The sequence below is a fragment of the Coenobita brevimanus genome, chromosome 43 (assembly GCF_032717465.1).
Source record: "Coenobita brevimanus isolate Jiangsu-jjx chromosome 43, ASM3271746v2, whole genome shotgun sequence".
In the NCBI taxonomy this organism is placed as follows: Eukaryota; Metazoa; Arthropoda; class Malacostraca; order Decapoda; family Coenobitidae; genus Coenobita; species Coenobita brevimanus.
Window position 1 is genome coordinate 28272757 of NC_136996.1, and position 25362 is coordinate 28298118.

General features: G+C 41.6%; 1 protein-coding gene across 1 annotated transcript in view; it reads right to left on the reverse strand.

Moving 5' to 3' along the window:
• Window positions 1-11261, reverse strand: part of LOC145397825 (uncharacterized) — a 41135-nt gene extending 29874 nt beyond the window's left edge. Inside the window, exons 1-2 of the mRNA XM_080270859.1 lie at window positions 11148-11261; window positions 4109-4241 (exon numbers count right to left, since the gene is read on the reverse strand). Of these exons, the coding sequence (XP_080126985.1) occupies window positions 4109-4241; window positions 11148-11170 (156 nt within the window). The 5' untranslated portion in view covers window positions 11171-11261. The remainder of the gene's footprint in view (window positions 1-4108; window positions 4242-11147) is intronic.
• Window positions 11262-25362: the final 14101 nt, after the last annotated feature.

Here is a 25362-nt window from a genome sequence, read left to right on the forward strand (position 1 = left end):
TGTGGTACGTGGAGGTCAGGTGTGGTTAAAAGCAATGAGGATAGATAGATATGATAGATGAAAACGAAACCTAGCACCAAGGGACAAAGAGAAGTAACAATAGGACCGAATGTCAGGTGTAGTGAGTGTATGATAGGTGTGATGACAAAAATTATATAGGTGATTTCAGAAAAAAAGTAGGATATGGCAAGAGAATATAATGAAGATAAGCGTAATATCGAGAGAGAGAGAGAGAGAGAGAGAGAGAGAGAGAGAGTGAGTGTGGATGTATGAGTGATTTGTGTGACAGGTGTAGCGAGATATGACAGGTGTGATGAGATGAATTATAGATGAGGTTAGAAAAGTAAACTGTGATATTATAATGAATAAAGCGTAATATCAGATGGGAAGACATTTGACAGGAAGAGCGATACTGCAGGTGTGATTTCATGGACAGATGTGATAATTAAAAGGACAGGTGTGGTGATATAAAGGTGAAATATGGTGAGTGAGAAGAAAACGAAAATGAGGTCGTGTAGTAAATGGATTTCGTAACATCTCCTTCTTACCGATTTATCATGTATCTTTCACTCAGTTGTCCTCTCGCACGTCACTGACTCAAACCTTATCAGTGTTAAAGCGATAAAAATAAAAACAAGACAGATGAAGTGTAATATGCACGTTAAATCGCAAAGAAATCATTGTTACGATGGCCCCTTTGCAAATTATAACGCAATTCTGAAACAGCACGAAAGGGAGATGTGGCGAAAGGACGGAGTGGACAGGAGTGACAGTTTTGGAAATAGCAGAACACGTATGGTTTAAAAAAAAAAAAAAAAAAAAAAAAGGGAATGCGGAGGAAAGAAAATAAAAATGAAACGCGGGAACCATGTGACAAGGGTAAAAAAAAAAAAAAAAGATGTGGTTTGAGTGACATGTATGATGGATGCAGGACAGGTATGGAGAGAGGAAATTTGTGGCAAATTTAGGAAAAAAGGTAAATTACGGTGATGGAGAACAAATATGAGACACAAGGGAATAGATGTGGCAAAAGAAACGAACAGACAAGTGTGGATGGTTTGAGAGAGAGGTGTGGCTGCGGGACAGGTGTGGATGGTTTGAGAGAGAGGTGTGGATGCGGGACAGGTGTGGATGGCTTGTGAGAGGTGTGGATGCGGGACAGGTGATGGTCTGAGATTGAGTTGTGGATGCGAGACAGGTGAGGATGGCTTGAGAGGGAGGTGTAGATGCGGGACAGGTGTGGATGCGGGACAGGTGATGGTTTGAGATTGAGTTGTGGATGCGAGACAGGTGTGGATGGTTTGAGATTGAGTTGTGGATGCGGGACAGGTGTGGATGGTTTGAGACTGAGGTGTGGATGCGGGACAGGTGTGGATGGTTTGAGGGGCAGGTGTGGTGGATGCAGGACAGGTGTGGTGAGAAGGGTTTTTGTGGCGAGTCAGTGGTCAGCCCTCAGCTTCACCACTCCGGCCCCTCTCAGGTTTCATCGACTGTGTCCCTGATTCCTGGTTAGCACTGTCAGGTTTCTACGACTCACCCTCAACCATACAAAATTATTTCTGGCGGTAGGCAGAATATGGTACCAGAGTTATCCCGGTCATGAGAGGGTTATGAGGCTTGAGAGTGAGGGAGGGAGTGTCTGGGGAAGGGATAGGACAGGGGGGAGAAGGTGGTAACGTCAAGGGAAGGGACGGAGTGCTGGAAAAAGTGCTAGAGTTGTGTCGACCATGAGAGCGTTAAGATGTTGTGGAGGGAGGGAGGAGGGTGTCTGAAGGAGAGAGAGGGAGGGAAAGAAGGAAGTAAAGTCTAGAGGAGAGAGAGGGAGGGAAAGAAGGAAGTAAAGTCTAGAGGAGAGAGAGGAAGGGAGGGAGGGAGGGAGGGAGGGAGGGATCTGACGATGAGAGGCAGGTAGTGTGGCATTATCATATGGAGAAAGGTATTGTTTGAGGGCAGGAGGGAGAGAGGGAATACCTGGGGAAGAAAGGGGAGAAGGAAGATGGAGATGTCCAGGGGAGGGAAGGAGGGAGAAAGATAATGTCAAAGGGAGAGAGGGAGGGAGGTAATGTCAGGGGTTCGAGTAGGGAGGTAGGTACAGCATCCAAATCTGTACTATCCTTGTCTTATCCTAAACACTAGCACTATCCACCCAGTACATCACCAGGGGTAGTCCAGGATAGTGTACTGGGGGGGTAGTCATAGTAGATCTCAACCCCTTCGGCCCGTGGATCTCCTCTTTTATTCTGTTCTTGCTGCCACCAGACGATTTTACTTAATGTGGGGGAGATAAATCGCGGTGAAGAGGTTACTGGATATTTAATGACCTCCCTTTTACTGCAAGAGATTTTTCCAAAGCTGAAGAAAATCGTCTGATGGTGGAAAGAATAAATCACAGAGACGTTATTGTAGTAAAGGGGTCATTCTATTCTAACGATAAACAGGTGTCCATGGTAGTTCGACTCTAACATGCATTATTTTCTGCTGTATGTTTACGTTATACCAGTTACCCCTAGTTTGGGTGTGAAGTCGGTGGCAGCTGAAAGAATTACGGTAAAAATATGCCCAAACGATTGATTGCTTGACTGCCTGACTGAATGAATGAATGATTGACTGACTGACTGACTGACTGAATTATGATACTGGTGACGCAAAAATAAGTCATATTCCGCCAGACACATAAACAAACAAGGACGCAACTCAAGCTATTAAAAAAAAATGTTATTACACCTGTTATTGTAAAGATTAAATCCCTTCCAAACAATTACTTTTTTGTTCATTTTTTCTTGTTAAACGCAAATAAGATTCCAGTCAGCTTAAAGAGTGTTCGGACTGGAGGGGACACATATAAGTTCGATTAACCCATTTATATATACTGTATAGCCTACATTTGCTCCTTCAAGACAACAACAAAACCTTCCGAGACTAATTTATACCTAACAAGAGTGTCAAGAATATGTGAAAATACGTCATCTTTCTCAAGGAGTTAACCCTTTCAACACGATGACGTCTTTTGCATCTTTCACCACACAAACACCGGACGATTTTGTTCAAGGATCTTACTTAACTCTTGTGCTAAAGGAGGTGATTGAGAGAGAGAGAGAGAGAGAGAGAGAGAGAAACTGACGTCAATGCACTGTAAGATCTGACATTTCCTGTATCTTTAGAGTATATATGTGGCGAATCATCAACATCCCTTCCTGTTCTTAGAATAATCTTAAGTTAGTTTGACGTCAGTAGTATTTAGAACCTTAAAATAACCTACAAGAAAATGTTACTTTAGATATTTTCCTTCCGTTAAATTTGCTTGAAATGATACGCATCTGTGTGTGTAATTCACCAGGTCGGTCGGGATCACTTGATGGTCGTGATCGACAGTTTTTACCCTCCCGGAAAGGAGCTGAGAGCTCATATAGTCCGATCTAAGGGCAAGGCTGTGACCTTCACACACCCACACACCCGTCCCCTTGCTCAAGGGGGACAGTAACCACCCACTTCGTCAGTGAAACTTTTCACAACCTGAGCGAGGCGCGAACTCCCGTCTACCAGATGGCAAGCGAGAACGTTACCACTGTACCAGCGAGCGGTATGTGTGTGTGTGTGTGTGTTTGTGTGTGTGTGTGTGTGTGTGTGTTTAAATGAATATGGATATGGATTAGATATGGGGATTATACGATATACAGTGATGGATAAATAGGTGTAGATTTATAAACAGATATAGATGGATGGATAGATGGATATTAATAAATGAGTATACAGTAGATAGAAGGGTAGGTGGAAGCAGATAGATGGATAAAGATAGATTCAGACACATGGTTATAGATAGATGGATAAACTGACATGAATATAAACAATAAATAATGGATTTGGGTGAATGGATATCGGTAATTGGATATAGACATGTGACCGGAGAGATGGATATAAACAGATAGATAGGCTGATGAATTTAGATAGATAGATAAAAAACATTACATCCCCACATTGGTCTTAGCAAAATACAGGCTGGTGAGCAGATGGACAGATAGATGTAGAGATATAGATAGATAGATAGATAGGCAAACAGATGAAAATTAATAAGAAGGAAACTGACAGGTAAACAGCACTGCATCCTCACCTTCGTCTTGTAAGCATAGAGAGTTGATCCATCGAGAACTAACACTCTCTTCCCCCATGCTCCCAATCGCTTCCTCTGTTCCACCTCCACACTTAGCTTGGCCCGCACTGCTATTTGGCTGTATCGCTCTGTGCTGCAAAGAATAGAGACAGGGAGAGTTGTAGGCTTATTTCTGTGGCTTTTCTTTGTTTTTTAATGTGTTTCAGTTGTCTTTCTAACTTGACAGTCGTTGATAATTGGGTGTGACTTTTTATGATGCGAGAGAGAGAGAGAGAGAGAGAGAGAGAGAGAGAGAGAGAGAGAGAGAGAGAGAGAGAGAGAGAGAGAGAGAGTACAGATAAGCAAATTAACAAGCAGATAGAGATTTGACAGACGAGTGATATGAAAGGTAGAATGATTGACAGGAGTAAGAAGAATACAGATAAATAATTGATTAGACAGACAGACAGATAGATCTCGATGCTCATAAATACACTAGTAAACAGAGATATACCTCGGCACTTCGCTACAAGTTTTTTTTTTTTCCTGGTTATTTTTTTTTTTATCTTGCACCTACCAAATTATTTCGTTTAGATTAGTAATATTAGTGAGGAATATGATGGAGGAGAAATTCAACCTTTCAATATCTACTAGTCTCTTTTCAGTTTAACAAAATCGTCTGCGTTAGTAAGAATAAATAAAAAAATCATGGCATCAAATCGTCTGGCGGCTGCAGGAAGTAAAAAAAAAAAAAAAAGGCGCAATCCTCCTGAGATAATGGACATGAACAAACATGCAGACGGGCAGATGAACAAATGACCTATGTCTGTCTATCTATGTCTCCTTATCTACGGTATCTCTCTCTCTGTCTATCTGTATTCCTCTAAATCTGTCTATCTGTCTGTCTGTCTCTAAAACCCATCTTTTCTCTCTCGCACACCTCTCACCTTTCTCCTAATCCCCATTATTCTCCTCTTCACCTTTGTTTTTAACCTGTCGTTCTTGTCTCCCTGTCTTTCAGTTCCTTCTTCATTCAGCCTTCCTTTTGCCCCCTCTTTCCTCCTATAATTGCTTTCTTCCTGTTATTATTTCGTTCTTTCGTTTATTATTCATTCTTTCCAGTTGCTTTCCCCTATCTTTTTCCTGGTCTACATTCTTTTCCTCTATTTGTTTTCCTCCCATTCTCTTCTGTGATCTCTTCCTTCTTCCTATAATTTTTTCCTTTCTTTCGCCTGCAGTCCCATCCTACTGCTATTCTTTCTTTTATCCCTCGTATCAGTCCTTCCTCCTTTAATTTTGTCCATCCCTTCGAGTTTGTCAATACGTTCCTCTTATTCCTTCCTACCTCTTCTTCCTTCCTGCCTCCTGTACCGTAGCCTAATTCCTTCCTTCCTAGCCTTTCCTCTTTCCTTCCTTCCTTCCTTCCTTACCTCCTTCCTTCTTTCCCTTCCTTCCTTCCTCTCTTTCTACCTGTTTTCCCTCATTTCTTCCTTCCTTTCTTCCAGTTCTTCCTTCTTCTCTTCCCTCCTTCCTTCCTCCTATACAAGTTCCTTCCTTGTTTACACCCTCATAATCAACCCTACTCATCAACAACCACCACCACCACCTAAACAATCAAAGCAAGAATATCCTCAATTTCTGCCTCAGCGGGAGACAAATAATCGCCCCTATTCCCTCTGCCTAACAACTTTTCCTCGGCGATTTATTCTTTATGGTGCACCTCAATATCCTCTTGTTTTCGATGCAACTCATGTCGATGTTAACGCGATATCAAGACCAAATTTGAAAACGCTGAGGTGCAGTACTCAATAAATCACTAAGGAACAGAAGTTACGAACCTTACAATGGGACTTATAACACGGCCCTTAACCCCCTTCAATCCGGCGACTCATATCTCTGTTTTTTCTTGTTATTTTCGGACGATTTTCTTAAATTCAGGACAGACCTCTAGACCAGAAGCGGTTAACGAAATATAGCTCAAATTTTTCCGGTAAAAAAAAAAAAAATCTCCCAAAATTATACTGAAATCGTCTTAAAATCTCCAGGAGGTATAATAAAATCGTCTTAAAATCTCTCGAAAGTATGATAAAATCGTCTTTAAATCTCCCGAAAGGATAATAAAATCGTCTTCAAATCTCCAAAAAGTATAATAAAATTGTCTTAAAATCTTTTGAAAGTTTTTATCTTCCCCCTCCCTCCCCCATCTACCCCTTACCCCTCCCTCCTCCCGCCCCTTTCACCCACACAGCGTTACACTTGTTTTTGTTTTTGCTTTTTGTGGACTCTTTTTTATTTACTGTCGTCCTGTTTATTATTTTGTTGGTCTAGTTGTGCTGTTCGAGTTGTACGTTAATGAAGGACAAGATATTACTACTAATCATTACATTAAGGAGGTATTTCAAAATTGCAACCAGGTAATTCTTCCCATCCTGATCTCTCTGACCCGTAACTGCATCATTATACACGATCTCTGAACGTAATACTGACAGGATATAAATGCATTGTGACTGAGGGTAGCCAGTATCGATAACATTCATGAAACGAGTGCCACTTTGCTATATTTGCAGGTGAGAGAGATTAGGGTGAGAAGGAATACATGACTTCAGTAGAATTTCATCGTGCTTTTTGTAAAGTCGATATATTTACATCTCACCGAAAACAGTTTCTAACTTGGTAAGCTTCACTGTGGAGGTATGGAACTCACTAAGAAATGGAAGAGTGAAGGTGTTGAAGGTTATACTCGTTTTACTCTGACTTGGCCTAAAATTGCCACCTCTCCATGTTGAATACTCAGGAGTAACTACAGATTCATAAGAGAATATGATGCTAGTCACAAAGAAGTGCTGTGAAAAGGATGTACAGCTCTAATAATGTCTTATTCCGCCACTGAGCTAGGTGAAATAAGCTAAAAAAGGACAAAAACCTGTGCCAAAAAAAGGAGAAAGAAATACAGTATGCCAAGAAAAAGCAGCAACAGTGACAATGGCCTTTAGCCCTGTCCTGCTCAGTGTAAGCTTAGAGTCAGCAGGCATGTGTTTCAGTAATATTACTCGATGTTTTTCAATAATACCCAATGTTTTTCAATAATAGCTCCTGATGCAGACATGAAATTGGCCCAGTCAAGGCGAAAGAGTTGTTGTTATGATGTAAACAATTAATCTTATGTGGTATCTGTATTAAGATGAACTGTTTGATAATCTGGATTTCGATAAAAAAGATTATAAACTGATCTTCCAAAATATTAACCTACTTATCATAGCCCGCTCATCTTTAATACCATCATACCAGTCCCAGTACCTACTAGTAATTAAGTATGGATAGTGGGTATTAGTGCTCAAGTGATGATCTGTGAAGGTGCGTCTCACATACGAGGACTGCTTGATCTCAGAAAAGAGTGTAGTCTGCAGTATGCCCACAATGCTCATGGTAAAAAAAGAATAATGGTGCAGTGGTGTCAGAGGTTGTGTGTGTGTGTGTGTGTGTGTGTGTGTGTGTGTGTGTGTGTGTGTGTGTGTGTGTGTGTGTGTGTGTGTGTGTGTGTGTGTGTGCAAGGTTGAATACAGACGGAAAGCTACATGTGTTAGGACGGACTTGGGGATGTCCTAAAAAATGAGCTCATGGTCTTGGGCGTTGAAAAGAAATGCTGCTAGAGATCGTGCAATGTGGAGACCCGCCGTCAAGCAAACAAACCTGATAATATACGCAGTCCATTTTACACTACCTTGACCTGAAATTTCCGTCTCTCCATCTTGAATGCTAAGTTGTAACAAGAAATTTACATCAGAATATGGCGCTAGTCACGAAAGAGTGCTGGAGAATGGAGGCAAAACTTTACCATTGCCTTTTTCTGCCATCGACGTACGCCAGAGAAGTCACAAGTGGTTGAAAAACTGGGCCAAGTTAAGGTGAAAAGAGTATAGTATGTACAGTTAGTCTTAGGAATTCCGTATGTGGAGGCTTAAACTAATAACCTTTGTAAATATAGAGGGAATGCTTAAGTTGCCTAATAATCTGACCCTTGATAAAGGTTATGATCATTATCTAGATACTGTACACAATGACTTATAGAGACAATTATCCTATACTCTGTTCACTTTCACTAGGCATAAAATTGCCGTCTCTCCATCTTGAATGTTAAACTGAAACAGGAGATTAACACTAGAATATGATGCTAGTCTCGAAGAAGTGCTATGGAAAGGATGTTCAGCCGTAGTACTGTCTTCTTTTGCCACCGAGCTCTGTGAAATAAACTACAAAAGGACAGAAATGTGGGCCGAGTTAAGGCGAATGCTGATGTAACCAGAGATTAACATTCGAATATGGTGCTAGTCACGAAGAAGTTCTAGAGAGAGGATAGTGAACCGTTGTTTTGTCTTATACTCCCACTGAGCTACGGGAAATAGACTGTAAGAGGAAGTGTAAATGAATGAACTACGCACCTTATGACGCATACTGTTCCACGTACCTGTGACTCCAGCTGCACAAAGACTTCCAAAACGAACGAAACGAAATTAGGAGAGTCAGTGAAGAGGAAATGAAGGGTGTGGGAGGATATGTGACGTATTTCCCCTCAAACTAAATGGCTTCCCCTCTCTTTCCTTACCCTCTCCATTTTTCTTCCACTCCATTCCTCATCCATGATTTTGTCCTTTTTGCTCTCTCCCTTCCCCTTTCCGTATACCTCAGTCTTCTCTCTTCTGTGTCTCATCTCCCCATTTTCCCTTTCCTCACTCTTCTCCTTCCCTCTTTCTCCTCCTTCCCCTCATCTCCATCTTCTCCCTCTCCCCCTCCTCCCATGTCTGTCCTCAAGTACTTCATTTCCTTTACCCTCTCCCTTTTCCCCTCTGCTTCATCTCTCCTCTCTGCCTCTCCCCCTTCCTCCCCATCCCCCATCTTTTCCCCTCCCACTTAATCAACTCTGCCACTCCCCATCCCTTCCCTCTACCTACCACTCTTCTCCCTCCCCTGTACCTCCAGCTTCTTTCCTCTGCTCGCCATCTCTCCACCCTTCCTACCAGGTCACATTCCCCTCAGCATCCATCCCCCATTTCTCTACCTCTCTCCATTTTCCTCCTTCCTCACCCTCCCACATCCCTTTCTTCCCTCCTTCCTCCGTGCTACCCCTCGCTCTCATCTCTTCCATCCCTCCCATACGTTTTCCCCTCTCCTAATATCCCCTCCTTTCACTCGACCTCTATTCCCCTCCTCTCTACCTGGACCTCCCACCTCCCCATCCCCCAAACACTCTTATTCCCTTCCTCTTCCCCGAATTCCCGTGACTGTTTTTCCTGTACGTCTCTTCTGACAATCCCGAGATACTAATAGAGCTGTCAAGCCTAAATCGCTAAGACCGTTAAACTTGTCAGAAAATGCTAAAATGTCGCTAAATAAGAAAATCTCGATAATGTAACTAAAAAAATTAAGATCACCAAATAAGCCAAACTCCAACAAATACACTAAATTTACCAAATATTCTAAAAATTGGCTAATAATCACCAAGAACTGTACTAAAATCGTTAGATATGTAACTGTCTAGCTACAAAATCGCTGAGAAATATGCTAAAATCACTGAATTTGCTGAAAGAGGCTAAAATCGCTGAGAAATATGTTAAAGTCGCTAGATGTGCTTAAAACCTCAAACAATATCGCTGACAATATGCTAAAATCACTAAACACATTAAACTTTGACCATAAATTGCTGAGAAATATACTAAAATCGCTGAATATGTTAAATTCTGTCCACAATACCGTTGAGAAATACGCTATAATCGCTAGAGACGCTGAAATCTTTCTACAAAATCGCTAAAATGGCACCTTTTTACGAATATAGCGGGGACCGGAAGAGGAGATAAGAGGATGTAGGGCAAGGGTGCAGGTGCAGTGGTTAACCTCTTTATTCCGAGGACGTACAGGGCGGTAACGATTTATTTTATTTTTCAGTTATTTATTTTGAGAGAGAGAGAGAGAGAGAGAGAGAGAGAGAGAGAGAGAGAGAGAGAGAGAGAGAGATTAACAAGGATCCAAGTCTCAGCCATTAGGGAGTTGCTGTTACTGATGACATAAGCTTATGAGGAAATTTTAAGGGAGGCCATTTTCGCCCATTAGATCACCTGTAATTACATCTCCGTTTCGGCTGAGGACGGACCCATGTTGATAAAGCAGTTCTTACTCAAAATTTACTCTATAATGGCATCCTCAAGTTTCTAAAAAAAATCTCGAGGGACACCATTGACTTTTCTTCACTCCGATGACGTACCGTTTATTCAGTTTTTCTTCAGAATTTAGACGATTTTTTTTTTCTTTGCACGCTGAGAGGAACACGTGTAATCTAGTGAATTTAATTTTTTATTTGTTTTCTCTGTTCATTTCCTGTAAAAAAAAAAAAAAATGATGCATGTGTTAGGTGTCAAAAACGTAAATAAAATACTATAGTCGATTTCTTTTAATATTATCGACAATCCCCTATCAGCACTGCTTCCTGTCTTGCATATATCTCACTCATCCCTGAACGTCAGAGATTTAGCCATCCTTCTCACACTCTGCTGCTGTGTACTTCATATTGTTGTCACATAAAAAAATACTTCATGTCAGCGAGTGTCCATCCTTCTCATAATCTGCTGTTGTGTGGTTTATACTGACGTCACAGTAAAGTATTTCATGTAACACTTTTCATGGTCACAGTCTGCTGGGAAGTTTCAGGAACGTTTGATCGTGAGAGTACAGCTGAGGACAAAAGTTGGTACACTTCCATTGCGTCTACTTCACATTTAAGGCATGTCTTTCACTTTCCACCCTGACACATAAAAGAGAATCATCAATGGGTAGAGAAACATACCACACATACTCCTGTACCACTCACTCTCCCTTCTCCACCCTCACTCCCATTTCCCAGCCACTCCCACACCCATTTCCCAGCCACTCTCACTCCCATTTCCCAGCCACTCCCACTCTCACTCCCATCTTATCCTTCACCCCACTCCAATTCCACTTCCCCACCTCCCTCACTCCGAATCCCTCCACCACATTCCCCCCCACCATCCCCACCTCCACCCAGACTCACGTTGCAAGCTTCTTCGTCTTCATGCTGGTGGTGTGTAACCTTTGACCCGGTGCATGGACTTGACCTGTCTTCGTGTCCTTGACCTCACCGCCTCACTGGTCTTCCTTCCTCCTTCCTCCGCCTCTTTCTTCCTGTCTTGTCACTTCGCATCATATCACAGCACACACTGACACACAGTTCACGTTTTGTACTTTATTTATGTAACTATTTCCTTTTTTTTTTTTTTTTTTTTGTTACATTTTTTTGTACTTTTTCTTTTCACTAGTCACATCTGGATTTTGACTTTTTCATATACATATTTAAGGTATTTCTCTGTTTTTCAACTAATCGCCGAGTTTTTCACTATTAGTTTTTTCTCTTTTACTTACATGGTTTGGGATTTTTTTTTTCACTTGTCTCCCTGAGTTTTTTTTTTTTTTTTTCCCACTACATATATAGGATGATTTTCTAGTTTTTCACTAATAAATGAGTTTTTCAGTATTATTTTTCACTTACATGTTTTTACATCCTCTTTGCTTTTCACGTGTCACCTTGAGCTTTTCGTGCATTGTTTATAATCACGAGCTCATAATAGATGCCACATTTTCAACCATGCGTTTTAGATAATAGTACCTGCAATACATCGGGGCTATTTTATTTATCTACCGTTTGTCAGAGCTGTCATTAAGCAAGCACATAACTTTTTCAATCATATATCTTCCACACAAACACATGCAATTTGGTAATGTCTTTTTCTTTTCGTTTACCGTCTCCACTTAGAAAGCAATCATAGGTTACATTTTCAACCCTACAGCTTAACACCTGTGATCTATAAGGCTATTTTTTACTATATATTCAGCCACCCAGTAAGGTAAGCCACACTTTTAACTATGCGCTTTAGTATCTGCGTTTTCTCTCTCTCTTTTTTTTTTTTTATTAATTTCAATCACGAAAAAAATATAAACTCCTTTTCACGATTTTTTCTTTCATTATTTCCACTCACGAAGCATAATAAACCACCTGAACAACCTTACGACTTAGTACCTACGGTCTGACACTTTTTTTTTTTTTCCTTTATGACGAAGCAAATATTGGCTACTTTTTCACTCTGCATTTTAGGTACTAATACATTCGGGTGCCAGTACTTTTTTGTTTTAATACTTGCAACACCGAAGTAAGCACGATTCATTTTTTCACACATATATCTAAAACGATAGTACCGGAAATCTGCCAGATCTTACAGTATGCATCTTAAATTTCATTTATCTTTTTCCATTGTATTGATGTATTATGCTTCTTTCAGTATGCTTCTCACAGTCATATTTTCTCTGAGTTGACATCTTATTTTCTTCCTTACAATATGCATATCACTTTCAAAATTTCTCTTTACGATTAGCTGACATCTTATTCCCTTCCTTACAATATGCATCTCAGTTTCAGATTTTCTCTTTCCCAGGAGCTGATATCTTATTCTCCTCTTCACATCAATCGCAGGATCTCAACCACAAGGCATCTTCTCTTACGCGTGTCCTCAAATCTGAACCCGGATTCACAAATATACCTATGACTAAATCCCCTTCGTTACTAGGATTTGGTTTTGCAGGATGGACGAGTGACATGGGAAGATTCTGGTCTCTCCTTTCCCCCTCCTTCCTCCTAAATAATAATAAATAGTACGACAGTTTTCCTTCTTCCTAAATAATGATAAATAGCTACAACATTTTTTCTTATCGTTACTACAAATGCTTTGAAGAAAGAAAAAGTGGCAGCAAAGATTTTACACTCTCCTTGCCCTTTCTGTAAAAACAAGTCTGATTTATGGCAGGAAATGGGTTATAAATTTCTTCTTGAATACAGTGACTACACCAACTTTAACTATACTCCTTTTACTCTAACTTTACCTAAACTTTCCCTCTCTCCATCTTGAATTCGAAATGTAATAATCAGCAATAAAATACGATGCTAGTCACTATTAGGTGTAGTGAAAATTATGCTGGGTCGTAGTACGCCCTTTTCTGCCACTGAGCTACGTGAAATAAGCTGCTACAGGACGAAAATCTGGGCCAAGTTAAGGTGACGAAAGTATAGGCACGACTTACACTCACCTGACCCCCTCTTCCTGTCCTCGTCTCCTCGCTTCACTCATTTATATTTACAAATGTATGGTACAGTTGGCAACATATAAACCAGGGACAGTAACAGTGTGTACCAGAGGTCTTTTTGGTACACGTGACAACCTTGACAATCATATATTTGTTGGTGGCACTGACATGAATGAACGGAGGTGCAGAGTATTAGATAAAATGACCAAGTAACTGCGATACTAAACGTCGGAAATTATAGCTACCAGTACCGTATACTTCCACTTCACACGGACACTGTCCCAGGATCACACACACACACACACACACACACACACACACACACACACACACACACACACACACACACACACACACGCACGCACGCACGCACGCGCGTTCGTATATAATCACACACACACACACACACACACACACACACATACATACATACATACATATATATATATATATATATATATATATATATATTATATATATATATATGTATATACGCATATAGACAGAGACATAAACACATATACATACGTACACATACAGTACACTTAAAACACATGTACAACACACACACACACACACACACACACACACACGCACTCTCTCTCTCTCTCTCTCTCTCTCTCTCTCTCTCTCTCTCTCTCTCTCTCTCTCTCTCTCACCTGCATATTCGCTCTAGCTTTTTCTTCCTCCGACTCATGGCTCGCAGGTCCTCGGTCGCACCTTCTCCCTCTCTCACACACTAACACTCACTCATTCTCACTACCCTAGCAGCTACCCTTTGCCCACACCGGATGCGACGTAAACACACACACACACACACACCAAGACAGTACACAAATAAGAAAACGTGAGCATGCGCACACACGTACACAGAAGAAGCGAACAACAGGTGGATATAAGAGGAATGTGGAAGGAGGGAGAACAGGAAATAAAAGTTAAGGACAAGATTATCGCTCCAATTTTTACACGAATAATTATGAAACTCAGACACAGTATTTTGATAAGTTTGATGGAATTGTAGATTGTATTACTGGGTTTCAGATGTTATCATTCACTGTCTCTCTAGTTATCGTAGTGAAATGGATCAGTTTTTATGTCCGCAGCTCTGGAATTTGTAGATTTAGTTTTGGTGGTGAATAAGGTGATTGTCGTCTTCTTCATCGTCACCGTCACCGTCAAGAAGGTAATGGTGTGATGATGGTAATGGTGATGGTGATGATGATAGTAGTAGTGGTAGTAGTAGTAGTAGTAGTAGTAATGTTTGAAGTCATAGTCGTATTATCATTAGTAGTAGTAGTAGAAGGATATCGGAAATACAGAAATGATAATACATTTGATAATAATGACTAAAAGATATGGTAATATTCATGATAAATCTGATGATAAAGCTAATACTCTCAGTCCTGATATCTCTAATCATACACACGTCATCACAGCAACGAGTTCACAGGCTATACTGATAACGGGTTGCTGTTACGTTGTTAGTTCCGTTAGATTGCCTCCCCTCCCTCATTCTCTCCCCCTCTCCCCTCATTCTCTCCCCCCTCATTCTTTATCCTCTGTCACCGTCTTCGTCTTTCCTCCCATTTCCCTCTCCATCCCTTGTTGTTCTCACCCTTACCCCTCACTGTCTCTGCCTCCACACTCCCTCCTCCTCCCTTTAGTCTCTCCCCCTCTCCCCCTCACTCTCCCTCTCCCCCCTCATTCTCTTCCTCACTTTTCACTTTTCCCCTCCTCCTTCCCCCCCTTACTCTCCTCCTCTCTCTCCCCCACCTCCTCACTCCCCCTCTCTCGTTCTCTCTCACCTTTACTCCCACCCTCTCACTCCCTCATCCTCTCCTCTCCCTCCACACCTATGTCTTCTTCCCCTGTCACCCTTTCCTCCTGCCCCCACCCCCCCTCGACTCTCTCTCCATCCCTCCTCACATAACCCCCCCTTTCTCCCTCTTAGGCAATCTCCTTCCGGTACAAATAAAGTCGAGTGAAAGTAGCAAGAATGACAGAGAGAGAGGGAGAGAGAGAGAGAGGGAGAGAGAGAGAGAGAGAGAGAGAGAGTTTGTGCTGAAGGGGTTAACCTAATCAGATGACTTAATGATTTATTTTTGCTGACCCGAGGCAATTTATTTTTTCAGCTTTAGGGGTGACTTTTCGACATGGTAGATTTAGATGCTGTTTTGATCAACCCCTTCAGTACGAGGGCTGAATAATAGTCGCTGAATAACTAGCTGAATGAAGGCGTTGAATAGGCGTTGAATAAAGCTGAGGGAAAAGGATGAATAAAATCGCAGTACAGTAACAGGAATAAAAATAAACAAGGGACGTCCTCGGGGTGAAGGGGTTTATCTCGACACAACGACCTCGGTGCCAGGTGTGGGTCTCGGCTCGGTTTTTCTTTTTTTTTCTTTTTTTTTTACGTCATATCCGGCTCCCTGTTTATATCGGAACCTTACTTGAGTGTTTTGTCTCTATAGATTTTATTTTTAGCTCATATTAGTTTTTCTCTTGAATGGCTTGTTTTTATTCATTGTTTTTCTCCTCTCTCTCTCTCTCTCTCTCTCTCTCTCTCTCTCTCTCTGAATCCTAACATGCACTTCCTGTTATCTTTCTTATCTCCTAATCCTCTTATCTCATTGTTTTTTCCTTCATTTTCTTCTGCTTCTCCCTCATTTATTCTTCATTATACACTTTATTTTTTCATTACCTTTCTTTATTGGTCCTTTGGTTATTTTTATTTTCATATTTTCCAACTTATTTTCTCATTTTCTCTTGTGTTTTCTCTTTTTTTCCTTGTCATTTTTCTTTATTGTTATTCCCCTCCTATTGGTGGCTCTCTCTTCCTTTACTTCTTATTTTTCCTTTTATTCTCAGTTTATTCACATTTCCTCTATTTCACACCTCCTTTCCTTGATTATAAGTCTTTCCTCCTTCCTCTTCCTGATTTTCCTGGGCCTTCCTTCCCATCATTCCCCCATTTTCTCCCTTCTTCCCTTTTCTTTCTTTCCTTCCTTCGCTCCTCTGTTACTTCGTCCTCCCTCCCTTTGTCCTTCTTCCCTCTATTCCTTTCTTCCATCCCTTCCCCCTCCATTCCTCCCATTTCCTCCTTCCCCCTACTCAATTCCTCTTTCTTCCTTCTATTCCCACTTCATTGCTCTCACTTCTTCCTTCGTCTCACCATTCCCCTCTTTCTATCCACCTTTCATCCATCCTTTCCTCCCTTCTTCCCTACGTTACCTCCTCATCTCCTTCCTCAGTCCTCTTTTACCTCGCTCCTCCCTCTTTCCTTTCTCCATTTTTCTCTTCATTCCTGTCCTCTCTTAACCCCCTCTCCCTCTCCCGATCCCCCATACTTCTCTCAAGCTCATCCTCCCTCCTCCTCCCTCTCTCTCTCTCTTTCTCCATCACTCTCTCCACCATTCCTAAACTCCCTCTTTCACTCATTGCATTCCGTTCCTGCTTCCTCATCCACTCCCCTTACATTCTTCCCTCCCCTTTCTTCCCTTCCTTCCCTGTTTCCGCCATCTCCCTTCTTATCTCACTCCTCTCTCTTTACCCTCCTTAGCCTCCTTCCTCTCTTCCTACCCTTCTCCCCCTCCTCCCTTGCTGCCCTTCTCCCCCTTCTCCCTCCCCTACCCTCCCTTAACACAGTGGGCGTACGTGAGCCTCGATAAGCTATCACCCAGACCACACAGACCCTCGCTATCTCTATCCTTCTCACTGATAAGGCAGGCATCGTAACAGTTCTTCGTATTATCGTAGGCTTAGAATGGCACCTGATTCCTCTTCCTGAACGGTGTGTGTGTGTGTGTGTGTGTGTGTGTGTGTGTGTGTGTGTGTGTGTGTGTGTGTGTGTGTGTGTGTGTGTGTGTGTGTGTGTGTGTGTGTGTGTGTGTGTGTGTGTTTGTTCAAAAAAACGTAATTCGATTAACGTGCTGTAAGTGGTCATTATATCAGTCTGCTTCCCACCACTCCTTTTCCTTCCCCTCTCCCTCCCAGACATTCCCCTGCTTTACTCATTCGTTTGCTTCACTCTCGTTTTTTTTTCTTTTTTTAGACATTTTTCCTTCCCCCTCTTTCTTTCTTTGCGCGCGCGCGCGCGCGCGCGTGTGTGTGTGTGTGTGTGTGTGTGTGTGTGTGTGTGTGTGTGTGTGTGTGTGTGTGTGTGTGTGTGTGTGTGTGTGTGTGTGTGTGTGTGTGTGTGTGTGTGTGTCTCTCTCTCTCTCTCTCTCTCGGTCTCGCTCTCGCTCTCTCTCTCTCTCTTTCTCTCTCTCCCTTTTCCCTATTCCAGCGTTTCATCATCTTTAATGTTTACACTTCGACCTTTCTCCCCTTCTCCTCCTCCTACTCACTCTCTCCCTCTCTCTCTCTCTCTCCTCCTCTCCTGTCTCTATTCTCTTTCGTCTTCTTTTGTACACGGCAAGATCATTTTTACCATCTTTTCCCCCTCTCCCTCTCATTACCTCTCTCTCTGTCTGTCTCCTTTAATCCTTTGTCGACAGCTTCCCTTTTCTCTCTCTCTCTCTCTCTTTCTCTCTCTCCCTCGTCCTCCTCTTCCCCATTTCTCCCTTCTCCTTCCCTAACTTCTCCCATCTCCTTCCCTAACTTCTATCACTTCCTCTTCTTCCTACTTTACTATCCTCGTCTTCAAATCACACAAGTTGTTATCTTTGTCACAGTCTTCTCTGTAACAGCCTCAAAAGGACCATTAGCTTTGTGTCAGTTTGCTTTCCTTAGTGCTCCCTTCCTTTCCCTTCACTTCCTCACTTTTACCCTCTCCTCCCTGTCCTTTCTCATCTCTTCCTTCCTTTTACGCTCTATCTTCCATCTCTTCCCTTCTCCCCCTTTACTATCTCTACCCCATCCCTCCCCTTCCCTTCTCTTTCTTTCCTTTACCCTTCCTATTCCCATACCTTCCCTTAACTTCTCTTTCCCCCTTTTACCCTCTCCTCCCCATCCCCTCCTCTCCCCTTCCGTTCCTTTCCCCCATCCATTCCTCTCCCTCTTCCCTTTCCCTTTCTTTCCCATCTTCTCTTCCTTTCCCCCTTCTCCTCCTCTCCCCTATCCCTTCCTCTCCATCTCCTCCATCCCTTCCGTTCCCCTCTCTCTTCCTCATCTCCTTTCCCCCTCTCTCTTCCCCTCTCCCTTCCTCTTCTCCTGTACTCCTCTCCCCCGTACTCTCTCCTCCCCCTTCTCTTCCTCTCCTCCGTCCCTTCCTCTCCCCCATCCCTTCCTCTACCCCTTCCCCTATCCCCCTTCCCTTCCTCCCCTCTCCCCAGTGGATGGGTCCGTATTAATGAAGTAAGCGTCAGGTCAAATAGCTTTCCTTCCTGCCATGTTGTTGCTCACTTAACCCCTGCAGTCATGTCGCCTATTTTTCGTGACGTATTTTCACACTTTTTTGCTATAGTTGATTCACCTTAACTTGGCAGAATTCATCGCCCTTGTGGAGCTTATTTACTGTAGTTTAATGGCAGAATAAGGCAGTACTATGGCTTTACATCTTTCTGTAGCACTTCTTCGTGACTACAATTCCCAGCACAAAATATCTTGCAATAGCTCTGATTTTAGCCCAGTAGAAGAATAATTCAATACTGTGGCCTTCATCCTTTCCATAGCACTTCTTCGTGACTAGCAGCATATTACTTCCTACCGATCTGATTTCACAGCATAGTCAGCCGTTCCCATAACAAAAAGCCATGAAAGGAATATTAGGTCTGTTGCTGTTTGCTTTCCTTTGTACTTCTTTGTAATTCTGTCAGTCAGTCAAACAGGGGAATATGTATACGATCCAGTCGAGGTGTCAAATGGTGTCAGATGGTGTCAGATGTCAGTTGGTGTCAAATGGTGTCAGTTGGTGTCAGATGTCAGTTGGTGTCAAATGGTGTCAGATGGTGTTAGGTGAGAGTGTCAGTAAGAGTCCTTCAGCTGCAGTATTATTTATGATTATCGACCTTGTTGGCAGTTGTTTAGCCTGTTAGTTCTATATCCTCTCTCTCTCTCTCTCTCTCTCTCTCTCTCTCTCTCTCTCTCTCTCTCTGTAACGTTTTCCTCCTTTTGACCAAAACTCCTCCTCTTTTCCCGCTTATATTTTTAACATTCTTTTCGTGTTTCCCTCTTTTCATGAATTTGTTTTCCTCTTTTTCACTCCCTCTCACAGTTTCCTTAAACCCATGACCTTGATAACGTCTATACTTTGTTCACTTTCACTAGGCGTAGAATTGCCATCTCTCCATCTTGAATGTTGATCTGTCTTTTCTCTTCTCTCTTCTCTTTGTCTGTTTTCCTCTCTCTCTCTCTCTCTCTCTCTCTCTCTCTCAACTATATATATATATTTTCTTCTTGCTCTCTCCAGGGTAGCTTGTGCAGCTTTTTTTTTTTTTTTTTTTTTTTGAGAGAGAGAGAGAGAGAGAGAGAGAGAGAGAGAAACAGTTGTTGTTTTTTCTCCAGAGAAGGATTTTGCCCTAAGTCCGTAATCTGAGATGCATAGGAGATTCGTAGGGCCTCTTCCTTAGCGATTTATTTTCCTCATTATGGATCATCATCCGTATCTTATCAAGTTATGCCTATAATGATATATGCTGGTATTCTCGTTGGTTGTGAAAGCTCCCTAACCCCTTCCCCTTAGCGATTTATTTTGATCACTACACCTTACTGTCCTCTTCTGTCATATGAATCCTTCCAATAACACCATACTCTGCATAAATAACGTACAAAGGGATAACAGCCACCCACAGCCAAAAATAAATCGTTAAGGAAGAGATGTTACGGTGCTTACTTAACCGATGAGCATACGGGCCAAAGTATAGGATGGTATTTAATATTTAATATTCCCTTATTCAAGCGATATAATCAGCATCCAAGAAAATATTATGCTATACTATGAAAAATAAATCGCAAAGAATCAGGTGTTTAAAGCCTGCCACGTCACCTAGAATATGACCTACCATTCACTAACCGGGCGCTCTCCTAAGCTAGATAAAATAGTGTGACCTCAGCTGGAAGAAAATGGGAAAAATCCGTCCTCGAACTGAAAGGCTGAATTTCATCCCTCTTGTCATTTTTTTTTTTTCCCTAATTACCTCATCTGTCGGAAATTAATGTAAAAGAGAAATGACAAAGTCTCTCTCTCTCTCTCTCTCTCTCTCACACACACACACACACGGTCGCTTTCATGTAACTTATACCTGTTTTTTGCATTAAGACTAGAAGCAGAAAGATAATACTTTCTTCTTTTCTTGTCCCTCCTTTAGAAACAATATAACCAGGATATTATTATTATTATTATTATTGTTGTTGTTATTATTATTTTTAGTAGCAGTAGTACAAATAGCACCAGTAGGTTTTTTTTATTTTTCATTGTTTATTTTCATTTATTTTTACAGGTGTTCGAATAATCTGCATGTTCGTCTTGTTATTCTGCAAATGAAATTCGTTGTGAGAGGAATCTGATCATAAGTACATAGCAGTTTTTTTTATTTCATCTGACGGAACTAGGCAATTCCAACAGCTTTTATAATACGCCGTGGTTGTGTGAAATTCGATAAACTTTGTGAAGTAGAAATTAATCTCACTGGTTATCAGTCAAATCAGCCATCCAGTCTGACAGCACTTGGCCATCCACAGAGCAGAAAGAGGTTGGAGATAATTTTTTTGGAATCTGTACTTAAGTTTACCTTCAATATTTTTTCACCTCGTTTTCTGTTCGGTTTCTGCTGACGTAAGGGGGAGCTAATCTATACTTCCCTCCCTTTGTTGCTACTTTTGATGCATTAATTAATCAGCCGTGGGTCACACTGGCCCCCTCATGGACGGGGCAATTCTTGTATTCTATTCCAGCTAATGTCAGACGATTTATGCTGCTGAGAGCGAGTACAAGAGCCTTAGTGTTAATAGTGCCAGTAGTACAATTATTCCTCTTTCGGTCTCGTCTGCTTTACTATTCAATTCTACGTAATGTCAGACTATTTTATTCAGCTGGGAGTGAGTCATAGCAGCTTCAGAGTGTTAAAACTGGCATCATTAACCCTCACATCATTGGAACAACTCTAGTATTAATTTTTCAGCTATAGTCCATTCGTTCTAACATGGCCAGATTTTCGTCCTATTGTAGCTTATTTCACGTAGCTCACTGGAGGAAAACATTACCAGGACTCAGCCTTCTTTCCACGGCACTTCTTCGTGACTAACACCATACTCCAGTGTCAGTCTCTTGTTACAGTTCAGCATTCGAGATGGAGAGATGTCAATTGTAGGCCAAGTTGAAGTGAACAGAGTATAGCAGTAGACAAGTTTATTCATGTGAGAGTGAATGCAGGCGCCTAAGAGTGTCAATACTTTCGCCATAAACCCTCTGGACAAATTGTAGTTCATTCCAGCTAACGCCAGACGATTTTATTCAGCTGAGGACCTATTCTCGTTGGTTACGGAAGCTCCCTGACACCTCTTCCTTGGCAATTTATTTCTGGATATGGGGGCTTAGTATCCGTTTGTACGTATGAGGAGTACGCTGATCACAGAAAGATTTTTATAACATAAAGTAGATAGTTAAGGTGTATCAAGCCAAATAAATCGCTATGGAAGAGATGTTAGGGAGTTTTCTCAACCGACTAGCATATGGCCCTAAGTAACCCCTTCTTGTATTAACAGACGATTTTATTCAGCTTAGGGATGGCTTCTCAAACTAAAAGGTTTAAATACAGCCTTCACTAACCCCTTCCCGATCAGAGGGTTTTCCTAATTTGAATAAAATCGTCTGGAGATAAGAATTTTAAAGTGACGTCCTTGGGGTGAAACGATTAAGTACAAGTTTTTCAATCACGTTAGGTGTCGGTTCAGATGTTGTAACACCTCTTCCTCACTGATTTATTTTACCTGCGTTACCTCCATATCCTCATTTCTGACGATACAAAACACTTCGATTTTCTGAGTACTTGAAATCACATACAAGGGAGTGCTAGAGTGAAATAATGCAAAACAAATCGCTAAGGAAATGTTGTTACGATGTCTTACTTTAACGAGAATATAGCGTAACCCTTTCAGTTCGTAGACTCTCTCTCTCTCTCTCTCTCTCTCTCTCTCTTGCCAGACGCTTTCATTCAACTTTGGACATATCTGTAGCTGTGGAGGGGTTTGTGAAGGTTATACTGTATGTAGCTCCGTAAGTTCGAAAAGCCTCTGTACAGATGAGTAAAATCGTCTAATGGTAGCAATAAGAGAGTAGTGTGTAATCAGAGTGTAGTGGAACAAGTTACATCGTCTTTTAAAAGCGTAGATATTTGTGTGTGTGTGTGTGTGTGTGTGTGTGTGTGTGTGTGTGTGTGTGTGTGTGTGCTACTTAATACTTTTCTGGATCACTTGAAAGACGAATCAGTGTTTATCTTCTTCGTATTTATCTCAACCACTTTTCCGGTCACCTTGTTTCCTGAAGTCACCTACTAACTTATTCACTTTCATCATCTGTCGATCGTATCATTTATGCACGAGAGGAATAAACACGTCTATAATTTTACCTTTTATATCTATTTACCCCACTAACTTATTCATCTATCAGTCTGTTGTTGTTGTGGTCCCAGGCTCATCTGAAACGTGAACTCAGTAGACTGCAGGATTGAGTTGCTCCTTCTGCAACTCACCATCCTCTTTTCGGGGAATAAGGAAGTCGTTAAGGGACGTTTGTGTAAGCAGGCAGTGGAGCCGCCTGGTTATGTCGGTGCCACCACGTGAAGGCGTCCCTCTCCAGCACCTGATCAGTCGTACTCTTCACCTCAGTGGTAAACGTGACCATAACTTGAACTAAAAGCTTGTCATCCGCTTTCTGTAACCAAATCTTACGAAAACAATTTCCTTTTACATTTCAATCACCACACAGTTCACCGCACAACAATTCACTTCACCACACCACCGTACAATTCACTGTACGCCACTGTACACTTAACCACACCACCACAGACCTCACCACTCATGATACACTTCACACCACCGTACTGTACACTTCACAGCACTGCATTCACCACACCACCGCACACCACCACAATAAATTACGGCCACGCAGCTGGGGAAATACTGGTCCAGTCAGAGACAAAAGTTCGCCTGATGTTCCACTGCGTTTGCTTCACACTCAGGGGCATGTCCGTCACTCTCTTCCCTGACGGAGCATAACAGAAGGATGCAACTGGAGGCAGAGACACATAGCATTGCTCTCTCAGCTCAGTAATATTAACCAGCACAGGGAAATGAAAAGCACAGGAGGTGAAATATTAAGGCGAACTTTTGTCCATAACTGTGGGTTTATCAGCAGGTATACAGAGCCTTATCAGCACCAGATTATGAATATTAGAGCCCTTAAGACTCGACTAACAGACTACCTTCTTGCTACTGCTTATACTGTTCATCCTGCTTCCTGAATCCTCATTACTTTGATCTCAGTGCCTGTGTCTTAGTGAGAATGACACTGGGAGGGAAAGAGCTATGGTCTTTCACTCTAACTTGACCCAGGTTTTTGTCCCTTTTCAGGTCATTTTACGCAGATTATTGGCGGAAGAATGTAACACTACGGCTCTACATTATTTCCAATAGCACTTCCTCATGACTAACATTATATTCTACAATTAATCTATCGCTACAACTCAGCATTCAAGATAGTAATACGGTATTCGGCCAAGTTGAAGTGGAAAACGTATAGACGCCAGGGAATGCAATGTCTCACCTCCAGATACCTCTGACATATCTAGACTTTATCTAGTCATATCAGTCGCTCCAGTACCTGCCTCATACTTAAGACCCCACACTCTCACACATTCTATGATAATACCTTACATTCCACCCTCATATACTTTTACAAATTTACACGTTTACATTCCTGTTTTTTTTTTTTTTTTTTTTTATGTACTGTATATTCACTGTGGTTAGCCTTCTCAGCGTCTGCCTTATTACCCCCTTTAAGACTCACAAATGCCACTCATTTCACTATAATACCAGACATTCCACTCGCTTCTGTTATTCCTGAATGACGACTTGATATTTCTGTTTTCCCGTATATTCCCTCTGGTTACCTTGGCAGCAGTTCAGTTCAATACTTCCTCCATCTTTACGCTCCAAAATACCACACATACCACTATAATACCTGATATTCCATCCACTATTACTATTCCAGAACTACAACTCGACATTTTTCTTTTCTTTTCCTCTCATTCTTTCTTGTTTTCTTTCGTTCTTTCCTTCTGTCTTTCTTTATTTGTCTTTTTTTTCCCCTCTTTTGTTCTGATATGTGCATTTTGTCCCCCTTTTCAGTATTTCAGATTTGTACATCCTTCATCTTCATGCCTCTACATCACCAGACACTGCCCGATATTACCATAAATATTTCACCTTTGCATCCTAGTCCAAAGCAACACATCAATTTTTCCCTCTTCTATATTTCGCCTGCATATAAAATCTTGCAAAACGACACCTTTCCTTTCCTTATGCTCACTTTGATTACCCTTTTTTAGTACTTCAGTTCATTTTTTTGTACATTTAAACTTCTAATGCACCAAAACAATACTCTTTCCACGATTATAACTACCATTCCTGTGGCACATTCAAAATTACACCTCAATTTTCCTCTTCACTCATATTATGTTCCATCTCATCTCCCTTTCAGCACTTGATCTCAGCACCGGCTTCATTTTGGGGCCCTCTCAGTGCACCAAAATACAGCACTACTCATTCCACTGTCATAGCACCCATTTCACCAGGACATCCTTTTCCAAAACTGTACCTTGGCCTTCCTTTTTTTTCATACGCTCATTTCCATCGCCTTTTCAGCATATCAACTCAGTACTTGCTTCATGTTTAAGCTCCTACTCTGCTGCATACCACATACAACACATTCCTCGATAATATTTCACATTTCACTTGCATATTCAACATTACTCTCCTGTCTTTCCTCTCTTCCCATGATGTCCACTTCATTCACCTTTTCAACTCATCACCTTTTCTCTGGAGTAAATTTTCCTCTTTTTTTTTTTCGGACGTTTTTTGTTCTCGTTGTAGATTATAATAACTTCTAACACGTTGATAATACAGCACTTCAAACCCCACGCCATCACCATCACTATCACCAGCGCCACTATCACCGTCACCATGACCACCACCGG